The sequence below is a fragment of the Pocillopora verrucosa genome, chromosome 11 (genome assembly GCF_036669915.1).
Source record: "Pocillopora verrucosa isolate sample1 chromosome 11, ASM3666991v2, whole genome shotgun sequence".
Taxonomy (NCBI): domain Eukaryota; kingdom Metazoa; phylum Cnidaria; class Anthozoa; order Scleractinia; family Pocilloporidae; genus Pocillopora; species Pocillopora verrucosa.
In genome coordinates this window covers 19,243,671-19,261,603 of record NC_089322.1, presented here as the reverse complement: position 1 = coordinate 19,261,603, position 17,933 = coordinate 19,243,671, and the positions used below count along the sequence as shown (strand labels likewise).

At 37.1% G+C, this 17,933-nt stretch overlaps 1 protein-coding gene across 2 annotated transcripts; it reads left to right on the top strand.

Annotated features, from left to right (window-relative positions):
* Positions 1 to 942: 942 nt before the first annotated feature.
* LOC131787354 (calcium/calmodulin-dependent protein kinase type 1) lies at positions 943 to 17,000 on the top strand. 2 transcript variants are annotated; one of them, XM_059104467.2, is made up of 13 exons: positions 943 to 1,136; positions 5,862 to 5,936; positions 6,137 to 6,268; positions 6,451 to 6,525; positions 8,813 to 8,951; positions 11,882 to 11,904; positions 12,104 to 12,207; positions 12,998 to 13,073; positions 13,452 to 13,544; positions 14,193 to 14,212; positions 14,552 to 14,630; positions 15,380 to 15,467; positions 15,937 to 17,000. In XM_059104467.2, exons 1-13 carry the CDS (start codon positions 1,057 to 1,059, stop codon positions 16,027 to 16,029), a joined length of 1,077 nt encoding a protein of 358 aa, XP_058960450.1. In that variant the 5' UTR covers positions 943 to 1,056; the 3' UTR covers positions 16,030 to 17,000. The 2 variants fall into 2 exon arrangements, with proteins under 2 accessions (XP_058960450.1, XP_058960452.1); XM_059104469.2 differs by lacking the exon at positions 943 to 1,136 and adding an exon at positions 5,592 to 5,741.
* The last annotated feature ends 933 nt before the right edge of the window (positions 17,001 to 17,933 follow it).

Here is a 17,933-nt window from a genome sequence, read left to right as displayed (position 1 = left end):
ATTGTCTCTTCGGCTTCTCGGAAGTGAATAGTACTTGTAATCATTTCCGCTGATACTGGCCAATCAGCGCGTGCGAAAGGCACACTTCACCTTTATGGTAAATACCAACATAACTTTTTTATATTCCTGATGAATTTAACAATGTGGTAAATAGATTTCGCAGTTAAAAATGTAAGAGAGAACGAAGTCAAATTATGGATAAATAAATAGATGAGGAAATAGGGATCAGATAATCATAATGTCAAAAGCTATTTATATAGCGCTACTAAATGCGCTTTAACTTAATTACTGCAAACCACTGAACTAAAAGCTATACAAAAAAAGACATTTTAAGCTGTTTTGTTTCTTATTTTAACTGGCGAAGCTACTACAGGTGTTAATCGATAATGGCAGTGAGAACTAGAGACTGGAGCTGCCGAGTGATCGAATGCGCGGACAGCAAGTGTAGGCTAGTTGATTCTTGGAGTGGACAGATATCTATTTCGCGCTCAATCCTCCTATCGATTCCGCCAAAAATGTAAATAAACAAGGATACAGAAAAACAACATGTGGTCTCTTTTTCGCTTTTAATGGTTTTAATGGAGCGGGCTAAATTAAAAGTAATCTTTTGAAGGATCTTGACAAATTGCAGTTTCCGCTACTCTGACACCCAACAAATGAAACTTTTAATGAGCATCTACTGGACCTCCAAGATAACATTTCCTCTAGAATTCCTGTGAATTTTTCCTGAAAACGGAACAGAAAAGGATTCTAAGACAATCTTTGCGCGTTTCGTATGAAAGCAAGAAAAGGTCAAATAAGTATTCGCGTTGCCAGGTGGTAAGTGTTATGTAGTTTGTCAAAATAGAACCGACAACTGTGCTGATTGTTATGCATCATGCATATTCAATGAGGTTTGAGTGTTGTGAACACAAAAGCGATCACTCACTTGTCACCTTCAAAAGGCCAAACTGTCTCCTTCGCCTTAGAACGCTGAAACCCACAACTCATCCATCGAAGACACTTTTTTTTTGACGGGAAGGGAGCCGGCGAATAAACAAACCCATTTGTGCACACATGGCGGATATCGATTCGCCACAGTACGGCGAGGAAGATGAAGAAAATTGCAAAGACGTCAAAAAGAGCAGAAGAAAGCGGTTAGTACCATTTCTACGTACCAGATATATTTTAAAACAGTAATTGCTTATTATTCGCCGAATTCTGCGATAATTATCAGCCTGAAGTCGCCCATTTCCGAAGGTCAGTCATTGCTTACCAGGTATATACATCTCCTCGTTTCTTGGATCTGTGCAAATTCTGGAAGACAATCATATCTATCGACTGATGTTTGCACATAAAACGAAGATGAATGCGGAGATTAGAAGAGGCAAATTAAAAATATTGGTTTTACTAAACGGAGTGAAATATTGCGACTGCTGTTAAAATGTTTTTGTCGAAGATAAGATAAACGACTGACCAAAATGTTTCTCGCGATAAAAAAAACCGCAAGTAAAACTTCCGAACATTCGGAGGAAAGGTCGCGAAATTTTCAATAAACCCTCGGCAGACAAGTCTGTTTATTGTCAAAGTTTTATTAGTCTTTTGTATTGCAAAGCTTTTCCTGATTTTTCAGAAACCCTTCCCGGCTAGCCGGCACAGTGACATGAATAACCCGTCTATTTAACGGATAAATACGAAAGTGCTGGCTGATGAGTAAGAAATTTAGGGTCTTTCCTATTTAGAGACCCGTCGTGAAAGTTTAGCATACTGTTTACGCGAGGCCCTTCAACAAAGCGTTTGTAAACACAAAGCAACTTTAGGGATTTTAGTCTCTACATAAGCTGCTATATTGGATAATAAGTATAATAAGGTTTCATTTGAATGGACTGATTGGGTGTGAAAATACTTCTGCGCAAACATTATCGACAAATCTTACAGGATATTTTACATGATATAATTTTTGCTTGGCAGGGAATTTACAAATGAGTTGTTTTCCTTAATTTCCTGCTAGTATATTTGAATTAAGTCAACAAAATTACCTTTTTGGTTCCTCCGAACAGTTTGCCCAAACTGGCGTTACGATGTTTGATGAACAGAGAATAATAATACTTTTCACCACAGTTAAAGAGTAAAATTCACTTATTTTTAGCAATTCCCTGATAACTGTTTGCTAAACGTGCGATCAAACAAACCAAAATTTTCTAATCTGCGAATTCTGCATTAGTAAGCTGCGACCTTAAAAATGTGATATTATAAGCTTTGTGGTGGATTACAAGTTAGCCAGCCTTTCTTGTGGTTTGGCGCAAAACCCGCTAATTAGGGGTATGTTTATGATAGCTGGTTAAGGCGATGTTGTGAATAATAATAATAAAAATAATATTGTCAGGTTTATCCATATTTCTAGAGACAGTTCACCGCCGTGATGTAAACTATTTCAAAAACACAACGAACCATTAAAATCAAGTTGTTTTCTTGGTAGGAAGTTTCACATTAACGCGGCTTTGATGCGCAAAAGTCAACAACCGTAAAATTGTGCTTGAAATTGACAACGAACGATTAGATCTGATTGTCGGTGGGCAAGATTCGCCCAGTTACGCGTGACGAACACCGTGCGTGTTTTGTGCTTTCACGTATTGCTTATTTTTGTGTGCGAGAAATAAGCCCTCATGAGTGGCAAATTTGTGTAAATTTCGCGTTGGAAAGCCACGAAACGCGCAGAACTCAGAGAAGTGGAGGAGTGAGGACGCTATCAAAATTTCTCTGGCTCCCAAGAGGAGACGGGGGAGGGGTGGAGGGGTTTTGATGGTGCTTAACTTGTTGAACTATTTTTTCCAGCCCCCAAATCCCCCGTCATAACCGATCTTGAAGATGTAACGAAACGCCCAGTTCCCCCCCCCCCGCCTCCCAAAAAGTGAGAGGGGAGGGGATGTTGCACGAAAAATCAAAGAACGGCAATGGAGGATATTGCGATACCATTAACCGACCCCTCCCAACCTTGCGTATATTTCTCTAAGTCCACTCTGTTCTCAAGCCCTGAAGAGCCTGCCGCAATTTCCCTCAGACACGAACCAAAGTAAGATGAAGGTAATGAATTCATTATGTTTTCTCGAGGCGAACTATTGTTGCAAATGTTAAGAGAACGCCTCTTTGATTGTCGGCAGTATACACTCTTTTGTTTCAAAAAGACTATCAGTATTTTCATAAAATTATTATAGGAGGGCGTTTTCTAGTTGGTGTACAGCCACTCCCTTCGCCTTAGAAAAATCAATAAGGGAGCCCTTACCAAGTTTTTTTTTTTTTTGAAGGGAAGGGGCGGCTGTAACCTCACCAGGTATTTTAAAGAAAAAATAACAGTTCATTAATTGCTTTTGATCAGACTCTCAAATTGTTTTCTTAACGCGAGTGGAATAAGATACACTCGCTCGCATCGGTTCGTCGCAAACATTATAGTTCTTTTACAGTGGACTTTTTAGTGAAATTCTTCTCCCCCTTGAGATAAATTTTTGCTAAAACAAATCGCAAAAATTTAAACTAGCCAGCAGTTTAAAACGTCGAAACGAAATAACAGAATAACAGTACGCGAGAGTAGTAAGGGCTGAAGGTAATTTTCAGATTCGTTCGTGATCGCGCGTGTGGTAGTGGCCTCACGCGTGATCTCGCATCAACCGTCTTTTGATGTTTAATGGAAATGTCTTTACCGAAATTCTTGCACAGCGAGTTTTGTCACGAGATGGTGCTAAGAAACCCTTTCGACTCAAATTCCTAATTCTCTGATAACCAATAAACCCGATCAAGAAACAGACTTTCATAAACATACTTGTCTCTACATTTGCATTTCGTCACGAGCGCGTGGGTAACACTTGGATAGCAGCAATTGGTAGTGTTTAACCTTTAGTCCAGACGGATCTCCTATCAGTAAGAATCATCTAGAAATGTCGTTATGCTATCTGATCATATTTTTTCCTCTCCAAACAAAATAAAAGGTCTGTCAGAGACACTCCAGATAGCGCAAGTGAAATCGTAAATTCACCGCCACCTTAGTAAACAATTAGTTTGCGATGTTTTAAACTCGCAATCTTTCACATGAAGCGACGCATTTAAGCTATTATGTGATCAACATGTCGTCTTAGGTAGATTTGTTTTGTAACTTTTGCAGTCTAATTAGTTATGCAAGCTGGGCTGATAAACAGCGCACTTCTGGAGAAATCTGTCGTCGGCTGTCTCTCTTGGCAACTTAAAAATGACTTCAATGGAATATTTCGCCTCAAGGATTGAATGTTTTTGATCTCTGATAACATCTGCATCGATTAGAAAAATCTGTACATGGGAAAGTGGAAGACGTAGAAAAAAATTCATGAAGGACTGTTGTTAATGAGGCTTTTATTAGCATTGCTTGTGAGAGCGAGGTGATCTCTTTCGTGGTTAGATAGGAGTGCGTGAATACAAAAAAACGAACTAACAAATTAACAAACAAACAAACAAACGATAAAACAGGAATAAACGAATACAGCAAAAAATAACAAAACCTGATCTCGTAAATTGTGTGGCCGGCTGTAAAATGCGACATAAATAGAATTGCTTAATTGAAGCTTTGACGAAAAATAAATAAATTATTACGGAATGACGTTACTTGCGTAAATACCTCCGTAATTGGACTAATTAAGACATCCAATACATGACGTTTGATTGATATCTCGCTTTTTTTTTTTTTCATTTTTTTACTTTATCTGATGTCTCAGATGAAAAATACCGAGGATTTTTTTTCCTCAACCGTTTTACACGAAGTTCACATATGGTTTGCCTATCATTTCATAATTAAATGCCATGCGGTTTCTGTCTTAATGGAAATGTGCAACACCGACTTCTTTGAATGGTCTCTGTTAGTGTATATATTTTTTGGGGGCCGAAAGAAAAGATTTTAATGTGTATATTTTTTGGGCCGAAAGGAAATATTTTAATGTATATATTTTTGGGGGCCGAAAGGAAATATTTTAGTGTATATATTTTTTGGGGGCCGAAAGGAAATATTTCAGTGTATATGTTTTTTGGGGGCCGAAAGGAAATATTTCAGTGTATATGTTTTCTGGGGGCCGAAAGGAAATATTTTAATGTATATATTTTTGGGGGGCCGAAAGGAAGATTTTAGCGTATATATTTTCTGGGGCGGAAAGGAAAGATTTCATTCCGCGGAAGAGAGCTTCTCGTGGTTTCCTTATTCGCCAGGAAAAAAAAAAGATTCTGAAGTGACAAGGTTCCCTGCAATTTCAGCCCATGAAAAAGGGGACAAGTCCGTTTGACTCGTTGTGAATGAAGGCGCGCAAATTTTGCAATAATTTTAGTATTTCCTTTGCAACATATTGCCGATTAGCGCCCTAAATATGGTGGTATAGGAAACAATTTAGCCAGGAATGTTTAATTTTGTTCAATTAAGTGGATTTATTTTTTAATTTCCCGCCCTGTGTTTGAAATCCAAACCCGCTGTTCTTTTTGGACACATTGGATGCAGAGATAACTTTTCAAGGCAATGGTGGACGCAATAAGCAAAGAAAAAAGGCACTTATTTGATTGCGAGTAGCGACTATTTCGTGACAAAGGGTGACTCTTTTCACGATTTGCATTTTATAGCTCGAAACTGGGCTTACCCCACCCTACCCCCCTCAAAGTATTTCGCGTTCTTGACAACACATTCATGCAAAAGAAGTATGCAGCGGTTCGTAGTCGAAGATTTATAACAAGTATTGGTAAATACGTCAAAATCCGAGGTGTGTTTGTTTTGTATAGATTTCGATGCAAATGTAGTACGTTCTTACGGACGGCCTCCAGTTCTCGTGGGTGCTTTAGATGAATTTCGCTAAATGCTGCACTGATTTTTCCTGTTCCAGAATGCCGCTGTTTGGGAAAAAGAAATTCGATGAGAAGATCACAAAGAAGTACACTTTTCATGACGTGCTCGGAACGTAAGTGGCCTCACAAGTTATCTTCCCTTATGACAGATGAATTGACACATGCACGAAGCTCTAAGAACTTGTTTTAGCGAGAAGCGCGGCTTGTATTTAGATAATTTGCCTCAAACTCTCGTGCGCAAATTTCAGTGAATTCTAATTGTATTCTGTGTAGTTCATTAACATTTGCGAAATCTCTTTATTCTATCTCACAGTGGAGCGTTTTCTGAAGTTTTCATGGCTGAAGAGAAGGCTACCGGTAAGTTATACGCTGTAAAGTGCATCGCCAAGAGGAAACTTTCCGGCAAGGAAGAGGCAATAGAGAACGAAATTGCTATCTTGAAGAAGTAAGTCAATTAGTAATATAAAACAGTTCTTGTTTTTGTTGTGATTCGCGTAACGCCTGTCCAGTCAGCCAGAAAAGGATGTTTTCACGATCGAAAGGCGTGTTGTTTTCTGTCTGTTATTCTGTAAGCTGTTCTTTGCGCAGTGAGATCACTCATGTTCGTCCATTTTATTTTGTCTGCAGGGTGAACCATCCAAACATAATTAAACTTTGGGAAATATTCGACAACAAAACACATCTTCATCTAGTGATGGATTTGTAAGTATTTCACTTTAAGCTTGCAGCGCTGCAAGAATCTATCTCTTAATGTTCTGCTTTCGCTTCAAGTTCATAATTTTATCGTGCTATCTAGGCCGTAGAATTCAGTGAATGACCAGTTATTGTTCGATATAAATTGCGTTAAAAAGCACGGCCGATGAAGGATTTAACCAGCATGGTGTTGCATAAATAAGGAAAGACGAAAACAGTCTGTCGTGACACGTACGGAAAGTTACACTTGAAAGGAACATTCGACGCAGAAATGGATTCTTTCTTGATATGACAGAAGTGTTATGTTGACTTAATGAAATCATTATGGTAGTTCCTTTATTTACGCGGTTGTTGCAAATGTTCTCGTGATGGAAAATAAAATCGTGTTATCTGACGTATGGGGTTTAAAAGGTGTTATCGTTTCGGCATTGGATATTTTTAACCTGACACCTTCTAGATCTGCCCGCGTATCAAATATCGAGGTTTTCTACCTGCACAGAAATTGAAATTTCAATGTTAAGAATCAAATGAACGCCTCTTTGGCTACCAAGATCTATTCATCTTTTGAGTTAAGTTCATTTCCCATTGTTTTTGTGCCGTGAAAAGTGAATATCGTCAAGTCTCGAGGGACCATCGTTAATAAGTAGTTAATTTAACTTGGAAAGAATGAAAAGCTCCGAACTGTGGCAACAAGACTTATGTAAACAGACGAAAATTCTAAAATCCAACAGCTTTTGGTTGTCTCCTATCCAGTTTAATATTCTCACAATTACACGTTTGAAAATTATGCCTACGTGAGACCTTTCACGAATCGATGATAAATCCATCGATGGTATTTTGACTTATCTTGCGGAGCGATCGCTCGAGTGAGGAAATGTCATAGATGTCCGCACTTTTTTTTTTCCTTACGAAATTTAAGACAACAGGAAAATGGACGGTAATGGTTCGAATTTGCCTTTGCACGAACCAAAATTTAATGCGTATGCAAATGCGGATCTTTGTGTAGTTGTAAAATATAATTCAGTTCTCATTAAACAGTTAACGATGTGAATTAAAAAAGGCGGCGAAAAGACCTGTAAAAGCAAAGAGGGCAAACCGGAAAAATAATTGTTTTTCTCGTTCTTCACAGCGCCGAAAAAATCTTTAAATTTTTAGCGCTTTCCTTAAAATCACTTATCATATTAGTCATCATTTTCAAGGTGTAAAAAATACATTAGTATTCAAGTTCAACCAGCTGTTGTTGGTTCACCGCACAACAGCTGTTAAACACGACTCGTTAATTTGTACAGATTGTGAATAATGGCAATCGAGTAAATACTTCTGATTGGAAATAATTATGGTTTCTTATCTTTGACGACAATTGACCAGAATTCTGCTTTTCAATAAATATTTTTAATCAGGTGTAAAATAATTTTACTTCAACAGCAGAAATGAATTTGTTTGCCCAAGAGTTGATGGTGTGATTTTCATTATTTGAGATAAAATTCATCTTTGAAATTGTATTGTTAACTACACAGTCAATCTAAAGGTTTAATTTTTCATGTAGAGGTGTACGCATGAAAAAGAATATCAAAGATTCAAACAGCTGCAGATGTGCAACAACTTCCTTCCAACAAATAGGAGAATGTGGGAAGGAAGTCAAAGGTTGATGAGGGGGGGGGGGGGGAAGGGTGGTGGTATAATTTGTAACCATTGTTCTCTCAGTATGGTTCTATATATTTCAAGGTTACATAGCAACTGAAAATATTCTGTCCCTTTTTTGAAATAAACTTATTTTAGAAATTGAGGAAAAACATGTTTTTACGGGAATAATTTTTTTGTTGTAAAAAGTACTAGATTTAAAAGGAGAATTCTGGGAAGTCAAGTTTGGTGTGGAGTCCTATATTATATTAGTGCAATGATAGGTGGATGAAGGAGAGGTGTGAAGGTGCATAAGTGCATTGGAATGACAGAGATATTTCTGATTGCTCAGAAAGTGCCATTACCAACCTTCCTGTGAGAGCTGTTTTTCTCAGTCTTTCCCCTACCTCAGTCCTCTGGAAATTCTAGAATTTTAGTGAACACTCCTTATGAAAGATGAAGTGTACATTATTCAGCAAACTGGTAATAAGAATGTCCAAACAAAGAACTTGTCATCTTGATCTAACACCAAATTTTTGAAACTAATTTATGGGGAAATGTGTAGACAGTAGAGGGCAAAGAAACCTGGGCTATAAGATTATTACTGTGATTGAATGTGCATAGGATATTATACAACTTCCTTTAATTTATTTATATGTATATGTTTTTGTGTTAGGGTTCAAGGGGGAGAACTGTTTGACCGCATAGTTGAGAAAGGTAGCTATACAGAACAGGACGCAAGCGACCTTATAAAACAGATTCTGGAAGCTGTAGATTATTTACATGGTCAGGGGATTGTGCACAGAGATTTGAAGGTTAGTAGTAATAACAAGGGGAAATAATTTGGGTTTAATCCTTCAACCCTTAAGAGTGACTGGCATCTAATTTCTCCTCACCATATCACCTTTGAATCAAACATTAAGGTCAGGAGAATAAAGGAGCTGATCACTGACTAAATAAGCTCTTGATTGTTAGACAAATTCTCCATGTTGGCATCTCAGGAAATGTTTAGAGAACAGTATGGAGAATATGTATACTGATGTTAGGGTGTAATGGGTTTAAAAAGATATGAAATGAGCTGATATTAGTAAACAATGAATAGGATTTAGCACTGACATGTTCAGAGAATGTTTCTCCTTTTGGAAATAACATGTAATTATAGATTGAGTGTGCTTTATCTGTGGAGGAAGGAAAACAGGGGAACTCAGATAACCTTTTGACCCCAAAAGAGTGACTAGCATCTAATTTCTCCTTATAATATCACCCCTTAATCACACATGAAGGTCACAAAAATAAAGGATTTAATCACCAGCTAAAGAAGCCCTTGATTGTTAAACAAATTCTCCAAGGCAGTGCCTTTGGAAATGTACAGAGAACAGTATGGAGAATTTGCATACTGAGGTGTATTTAAGGGTTACCAACCCTTACAACAAGGATTAAACCTGACAACTACAATAATATAATTCAACCTGCACGTCCTAGATGCTATGTTGGAGAATTGGAAAGGATCATAACAAGGGTTACAACCTCTGGAATTATTAAATCTGGACATCATTACAATTTTTTTTTGTATTTTTGCAAATTGGAGTGCTGGATATTCTAAAGAGACTTTCATATAATCTAAGAGAGTTGGCCTATACATTCAGTATTTCCAAATTCTTTTGTTGCCACATTATTTGTGTTACAGATGATGTATCAGAAATTTTTAACCACAACTATTGTCAATGAAGATTCTCTCAATCTCCACAATGTTTTCATTTCATTTTTTGTTTTTTCTTCCTTGTTTTGTTTTGTTTTTTGAACTGTCTCACCAACTGCATTTGCTTGCTTACATGGAAACATCAACAAGAGTTTCATAACTGCATTACCTCTGTGGTTAAAGAAGATTTACCAATTTAGATTAAGCTTACAAAGTAGTTCTGGAACCTGAAACATTTGTATATCACAAAAGTATCATGCTGCTTATAAACTAAATGAGATACATCATTGTTATTGTGCTAAACAGTAGGAGGTGGTTTTTTTTTATTTAAGAGCTAACCTTCAAGCTGAGTTTATATTAGCTTGGTTAAATTAATTAAGTTTTTCCTTTTCTTGTTTGTTTTTCACTGAATTAGCTTTTTCACCAAAGGCAAGGTTTAACCCTTTCACCCCCAAGATCTGATTAGTAATTCTCTTTACTATCTGCCATACAACTCTTATGATGCTAGTTTAGAGAATTTGGTATGGGATCAACTAATTATCCCATGGTTGACATTCTTCTCTATTCTCATCACCTGCCTGCTTGATATTGTATTGATATTGTAAGGAGAAATTCTGTCTTGGTCACTTGTGGGAGTGAAAGGTTTTAACATTGATGGAACTTTTTCCTCTATTCAAATGAAAGCAATAGGCTTCCCTTTTGGTAGGAAAGTTTTGGTATCTAATTGAGTTCTTCATAATTTCATACTTAAGGAAATTAAGAAAATGACTAGTAGACATAAGATAAAACTTTTTAAACAAGGTTGTTGTTTGTGTGATGATTCTTATCACTAGCCTCAGCAATATGAATACTGCTAGGGGCTTCATGCTATGGAAACTGGTCAAATTTCTGGTTGTATGGGCTCAAATGAAATGGATATTTGCAGACCTTAAAGATGAACACTATTTTTAGAAGGAATGTTGTTCATGGCACTCACTCACTCATCAACACCTTGCGCATTATTCTATCAATCAATCAATCAAACTTTATTTAACCCTCTTTAAAACTCCCAAGATCTTATTGTTAATTCTCTTCTTCAGCTGCTACACATTTCGTTGTAAATTGGTCACAAGAATTTGGTGTTAAATCTAGATAATAACTTGTTACCTGATAAGTTTGAGTAATCTCCCAACCTGTTTGCTGGATAATGTAAGGATACTATTGGGAGAATTTATATGTTAATCACTTCTGGGAGTTAAAGGGTTAAAGAGGGTGACACTTAGTAGTTAAAAACTTATGAACTTGTGGCCCTCTATAAACATTGTAACAATTTAAAAAAAAAGACCCTTTTATATATAATTAATAACCTAATTCAGAATTAATTAAAACCTAATTAAAAATCACAATGTACTACAAATTAAGATAAAAAAATTTAGACATAAAACATATTGCTCATATCATGCGATCTACAAAAAAATTTTATAAAATAATTTAAATAGTATGTGTGCTCTGATTGGCCATAAAACCATTTTACATGAGTGTATGTAAACACAGTTTTCGTTCCTCTTTCATTAGTTATTTTATAAAAGAAATGTAGAAATGTAACTCAATAAGCTGGAAACCACTCCGCTTCGCGTTGTGGTTTCCTGCGCTTATCTTGTGTTCTCCCAATCTCCCGCATGTTTACATCAGGCTATGTAAACACTGAAACCATTTTATATTTCTTCAATCTAAAAGAGGAATAAAAATCTTATCCCTATGCTGACTTAATTTAAAATGTTTATACAAAGCATTCTTCGAATTATTTACAGATTGAGAGGTGCATAGCTTAAGGGGGAGGTGATTCCAGCTTCTTGAGGTTGTTACTGAAAATGTACGGCCTCTGCAAGGAAGCCTCTGAGTAGGGATGAGTACATTAATGAACAAAAAGCAAATGAAATAACAGCAATGTTACAAGAAGTGGTATTAATTTATAATATTTTTAGGGAGGTTGGGGGGTCATCAATTTACATTCTCAATGAAGAACTGTTGCTCTTGTTAAATTTTAAAATTATTTTTCAATTGCAGCCTGAAAATCTTCTTTACTACAGGTAAGCTTTAATACCCTAAACCAAACATTTAAATAATTGACTGAAGTTATTCATAGGTTTTTTTGCTAATTTGATTATTTCTGTAATATCGGTCTTGTGTTTGCTGAATACTTTCTTTTCAGCTCACTAAAACAACTTTATGATTTGCGCTAAGTTTGTTACATGCAAGTTCACATTGATTGTTTTGTCTATCCTACAGTCCTGATGATGACTCAAAAATAATGATCAGCGATTTTGGTCTGTCCAAGACAGAAGAAGATGATAGCATGATGGCAACTGCCTGTGGAACCCCAGGATATGTTGGTAGGTACATGAAGTTTGAATCAATTACTATATTGTTGTAGAAAATGTTGTTGTTCATTGTGGTTTTAAAGATAAGAGAAGGTTTAATCATTTGTCTCGTGATGTAAGAGTTAGGCTAATCAATCATGGATTGGTTGCAAAATTTGGACTGCTATACTGCCAGTCTTCCTTGGGCATCTATGTTGTGAAAATTTTTAGGGGTCTTTTGATTTTGATGGACTTTGCATTTTAGGACTTTTCAATGACCATAAAAATCTCATTAACAGACTGCAAAATCCAAAGGATTTGTTTTTTCATGTTTAGAATCTTGAATGAATCCTTACTGTTTTCCAGCAAGGAATTTTGATTAAGAAAAGCAACATTGAAACAAAGTGTAACCTTACTGTTGTCAGATCTGGAAAGGACCCATCACTGAGGAGAACAGCATAAAGTTATCCATAGTGGAATAAATTCTTTCTCAGTCTTGTCCACTTCTGAGCCTTTTAAAAATTGTGTTACAGACCCCACCCCAAAAACAACTGATTTATGATATCCTTCCCTTGCAAACCCAAGAAGCATGGCAGTGAGTCTAACACCTGGGCCACTGCAATGGGATATTAAATTAAAATGCTTTCTGTCCTCTGCTTGATAGTTTAAGGCAGAGGGGTTTTGAAGTGTGTTGCTGATATATTTCATGGGTTCCTTTCAACTTTCTACACATATTTTTGTTTGTAAATGTGAAGAATATTAAGACTGGAGTGTAAGTGTACTTGATTTCAGATTTAGTTGGAGTTGATCTTTTTTCTTTTAGCCCCTGAAGTTCTCAAACAGAAACCTTATGGAAAAGCAGTAGATTGTTGGGCTGTTGGAGTAATTTGCTATATTTTGTAAGTTCATTTTATTATTATTGTAAGTTATAATGATGATTATTTTTTTAAGGAGATGGTCTTTTTATCAGCACTCTCAAATCCAGGCTGAGAAGTCTGGGTTCCAGCTACTGTATCTGTCTTACAGAAACCACCCCTTCCCCTGTCCACCTTTAAGCTGGTGAGTTGTCTGGGAAACCTGGCAATGTCCCTTGCAGTGGATTACCATCCCTTCAGGGGAAGGGTAATATTCATGCCACAGAAAGTAAGATCAGGTACTGAGATGTAGGCCTCAGGTTTGAGTGCAGATTTTACCATCAACTTATTTATTTTCAAAGAAAGATATGCTTAAATTTGGAGCAAACTTATCCAATAAGACAACTTATGTAATGTTTGCAGACTTTGTGGTTATCCTCCATTCTATGATGAAAGTGATGCAAACCTCTTCGCACAGATCATGAAAGGAGAGTATGAATTTGATACACCATACTGGTAAGCATTAGAAAACAGAACAATAGAAACGTAAACGCAACAATTTTTTAATCAAAAGTTAAATGTTATATACCTTTCCTTGTTCAAAGTTTGCGTTCCTTTGTCAGTGCAGGGCATGGTAATCTGTATTAAAGAATTAATACTGAGGGAAAACCAAATGTAAAGCTGAGATTAAATTAATCTACCGCTCCTTCGAACTTTTCGAATTTGCATGAACGTAAAAATAAATATTTATCTATTTTACCACGAAAGGGTTTTAAAGGATCTCGATCCTGAGCTACCTGTTCCTTGGGCATTGACTGATGTGCCTTTTCCGGGGAATTTTTTCACCTCGCATATTGCGTTCCTTTGTCAGTGTAGGGCATGGTAATCTGTATTAAAGAATTAATACTGAGGGAAAACCAAATGTAAAGCTGAGATTAAATTAATCTACCGCTCCTTCGAACTTTTCGAATTTGCATGAACGTAAAAATAAATATTTATCTATTTTACCACGAAAGGGTCCTGGTATTATTATGATCCTTTTAGGAATGCCGTCAGAAATTAATCTTATTTTCTGGGATGTCGCTACACATGTACATTTTGAACTATACTGATAATGTGTCGATCATTCTGCTAACGGACTTCTTATATCATTTTATTTTCCAGGGATGACATTTCAGATTCAGGTAGGAAATTAAGTTTTTTTTTCTTAGTGCATCTCTTGTTGTCGCAACAGACATTTAAGATTGGTGGGTGGATGAGACGACTTTTGTAGTTAACGCCAGTTTAACGCTTTAAATGTTAAGAGTGATCAGCATCAAATTTCTCCCTAACAACATCACCCCTGAATCACACGTTAAGGTCATGAGAACAAAGGAAATGATCACCAACGAAAGAAGCTTTTGATTGGTAAACAAATTCTCCTTGACAGCATCTTAGGAAATACATATAGAACAGTATGGAGAATATGCATACTGATGTTAGGGTTTAAAGGGTTAATGTTTTTTGCTTGAATTACCTTTCAGCTAAGAATTTTATTGAGCGTTTACTACAAGTTGACCCCAAGAAGCGGTTTACATGCAAGCAGGCTCTAAATCATCCTTGGTACGTACAGTTCACCAATATTAGGTTTATTGCATTTTGTTGTTGTTTTTTTTTTAAATAATATACGAACACGCTTGGTTGGTAAATGAAGGCAAGGTATCGAAAATACATATATTTACAGAAAAAAGCCTGGTGTTCTTCCGGCATTTTTCAGGCCTTATTCTCTAAGCTGCTTAAGTGGTGTTCATTACTGAGAAGGTCGCTCTCATATTCACGGTGTTCTTTGTTTAACTTGTGGTATGTCGGGTACAAGATGTTTTACCATAAATTATTGGGATATTATTCAATATCAGTATCTGGGCAACTGCCCACCTACCCCTCCTCTAACTCAACAACAGTCGATTGACAACAGGTCAAGGTTAATGTTGGGTTAGGGGAGGGGTTGGTGGGCAGTTGCCCAGATACTGATATTGATCCAATTATTGTTAGAGCTGCTAGAAGGCTCATCTTATCTAACTGAGAAATAGAAAAATATACATCGGCCGCATTCGATGTCTTGTTGCGCAGGATTAAAGCGGGGATTCCAGTACCCATGTTGCCCGCTCGTGTAGCCAATCAGATCACAGGATTCGTTTCATTTTGGTCGTTGTCGGAGCCAGCTCAGCCATTCGCGCTGACGAAGAGCTAACGCTCGAAACTTCAGCTTTGATACTCTTTACGGTGGCCAATTTACATTACCAACTTGGTTGATAAAACCAAATTATCCAGCTTAGTAATGTTTCCTTATAATTTCTCATTGTATTTGATAGGATTTCCGGTGGAGAGGCTCTTGATCGTGACATCCATGCATCAGTTAGTGAACAAATAAAGAAAAACTTCTACAAGGCTAAGTGGAAGGTAATCTTCATGGATGAAATCCTTACCAATAATAAAACAAACCTGAATTGATGCGTGTATGTATTATATTAATCTCGTACCCAGATCCTACCGTGTAACTGTCACTGAACTGATGAACCCAGATCTTTCCATCTCTTGGCTGGGAGGTCTGGGTACGAGACTAGTGTTTTATATTTCGACGAAGAATGGATCCACGTGGGCTGCAATTGTTTTGAATCTGTAAAAGGGGAAGACGAGAGATTAAAGAAATTGTTACATACATGTCTCAGTTATCTGCAAAAAGAAGTGGGGGGGTGGGGGTGGGGGTCGCCTCCGATGGACTGATATCCCAAGGGGGGAGTGACAATATTCCTAGTCATTTCATTCTCCAGAGAGTGAGATGGGCTCTTACTGGTTGAGTCGCCTGGCTCCTCAGCTGACCAGTTCACCAACTATTTTCGTGATAATGGTAGTTTCTCTTTATTCACAGCAAGCGTTTAATGCCGCAACAGCCATCAACCGAATGAAAAACCTTCAACTCGGTGGGGCCGACAAGCCGGCTGTAAACAACAATGGCGACTGAACCGAAGCAGCTGGTCTGCAGTGATGGTCTTTTTTAAGTTCTTTCTCACTTCCAGTCGGTAAACAGGCGAAGAAAGGATCTGGGAACGAGGCTTATGTAAACCCCTGTAGATCAGGCGTTTACGAATTTGTAGATTAAAATTTCCATCTGCTCATGTAAAAGCAAATATTTTGCTTCTTTTTTGTTCCATATGGAATTCATTTCAGCCGTCGAAGTATTTGTAATAATTCAAAGAAAAGTCGAATAAGAAATGCTTGAGTTTAGCGAAAGAAATATATCAAGGGTCACAGTGTAGTTAATATTCCTAATCAACTATTATGAAATATTTTGTAACCGATTTGTTCTGTGTTCAAATTCCGATAGCGTCAGACGAAAACTTAAGTGTCTTTTAGACTGGAAATGCGCAGTTCTGCGCAGTTCAATCTCTAGATTATTTTTTTTAAGTGCATGAGCTCCTACCCCATGCGCTGGGTCCCCTTGACAACGGTCGAGAACTGAATCTTGGTAATTTCTGACAGGAAGTTTTAAACGCTTTGTAAATCTTTTTGAAGTGCACAAGTGTAGTTACAAGAACTACTGTCAGTTTTGTGGTTAATGTTAGAATACCAGCGATGGAAGTAGGTTCAAAACCAATTAAAGTTTCTTGTCTTGCGATCGAACCAGGACTCGAGGAACGAGGAGAAAAGTTTCTTTTAAAGACATCTCTTTTCCTTTAGCAGCTTGTTTTGAGAGAAAATTATATTTTTCAGCGGATCACCTGCCGAATATTCTGATGTGCCAATCGATACAAATTTTGTTAGATTTATCATGTCCCAATTCTGGTCTCGTTTTTTTAGGAGTCTTCCAAATTTTGATGCTAGTTTCCGTTTTTAAATACATAAATTACTCGCTGTTCTGAGTGAGACGGTACATGTGTCAATGTAATACAATGAACTTATTGATCTTTGCTAATAAAAGTATGCCTTCTGAAATCTCTCGATTATCATTTAAATATACTAAGCCCTTTGACATTTAAGAGTGACTAGCATCTAACTTCTCCATACGATATCGACCCTGAATCACACATTAAGGTCACGTGAATAAGGAAAATGATCACAAATTTAAGAAGCTCTTGATTTTCGAACAGATTCTTCTTCTCAGAAATTATGTGTAAAGAAGAGTGGGGAAAATATGTATACTGCGCTCCCCCTTGACAGTGCAATGTCAGTAAAAATCTGGTTATTCTACAGAGCTCAACTAAACCTCTCTCCTTCGCGCGTAGGGCAGCTTAAAAAATATCAAGATAAGTGATCCGAAAAAACTAAACCAAAGCCGTAGGTTATGCGTCTAAGGAGAGAAACTAAGCGAAATCTACCCAAAAACCACCAAATTATTTCAAATTTACTGTTGATAACAGTTACTGTTTGCCAACGTACATGTTGTTATCTACCAGAAATTATATAATAAGCTCAGTTATGCACGCGTTTTGATTGGTTCTCACTCTGGAGGACAGACGTACAGATGACGTCATCATTAAAACTTTTTTGAATTCTTTATTATATAAAACAAATAGATTCCAAGTTGCCGTGCGTCTGTTCAGTAATAGATCACAGAGGACGTCAAAATGTGGTAAGAACATCAGTGACACACTCGGCTGCGCCTCGTGTGCCATTCTTTTGTTCTTAGCACATTTTGACGTCATCTGTGATCTATTACTGAACAGACGCACGTCAACTTGGAATCTATTTGTTAAATAAACTGTTTAGGTACAAGCTCTTTTAGTCGCTTCCTTAAATCCTATGGCCGCCAAATAGGGTCAGATTTGCGTCCTGTCTTTCATATTCTGCTAAAAAAAATTGATATGTCTGGAAAACACCAGTAGGAAATTGTTCCCCTCTTTACAGCTGTGCCAACGGATCAATAGC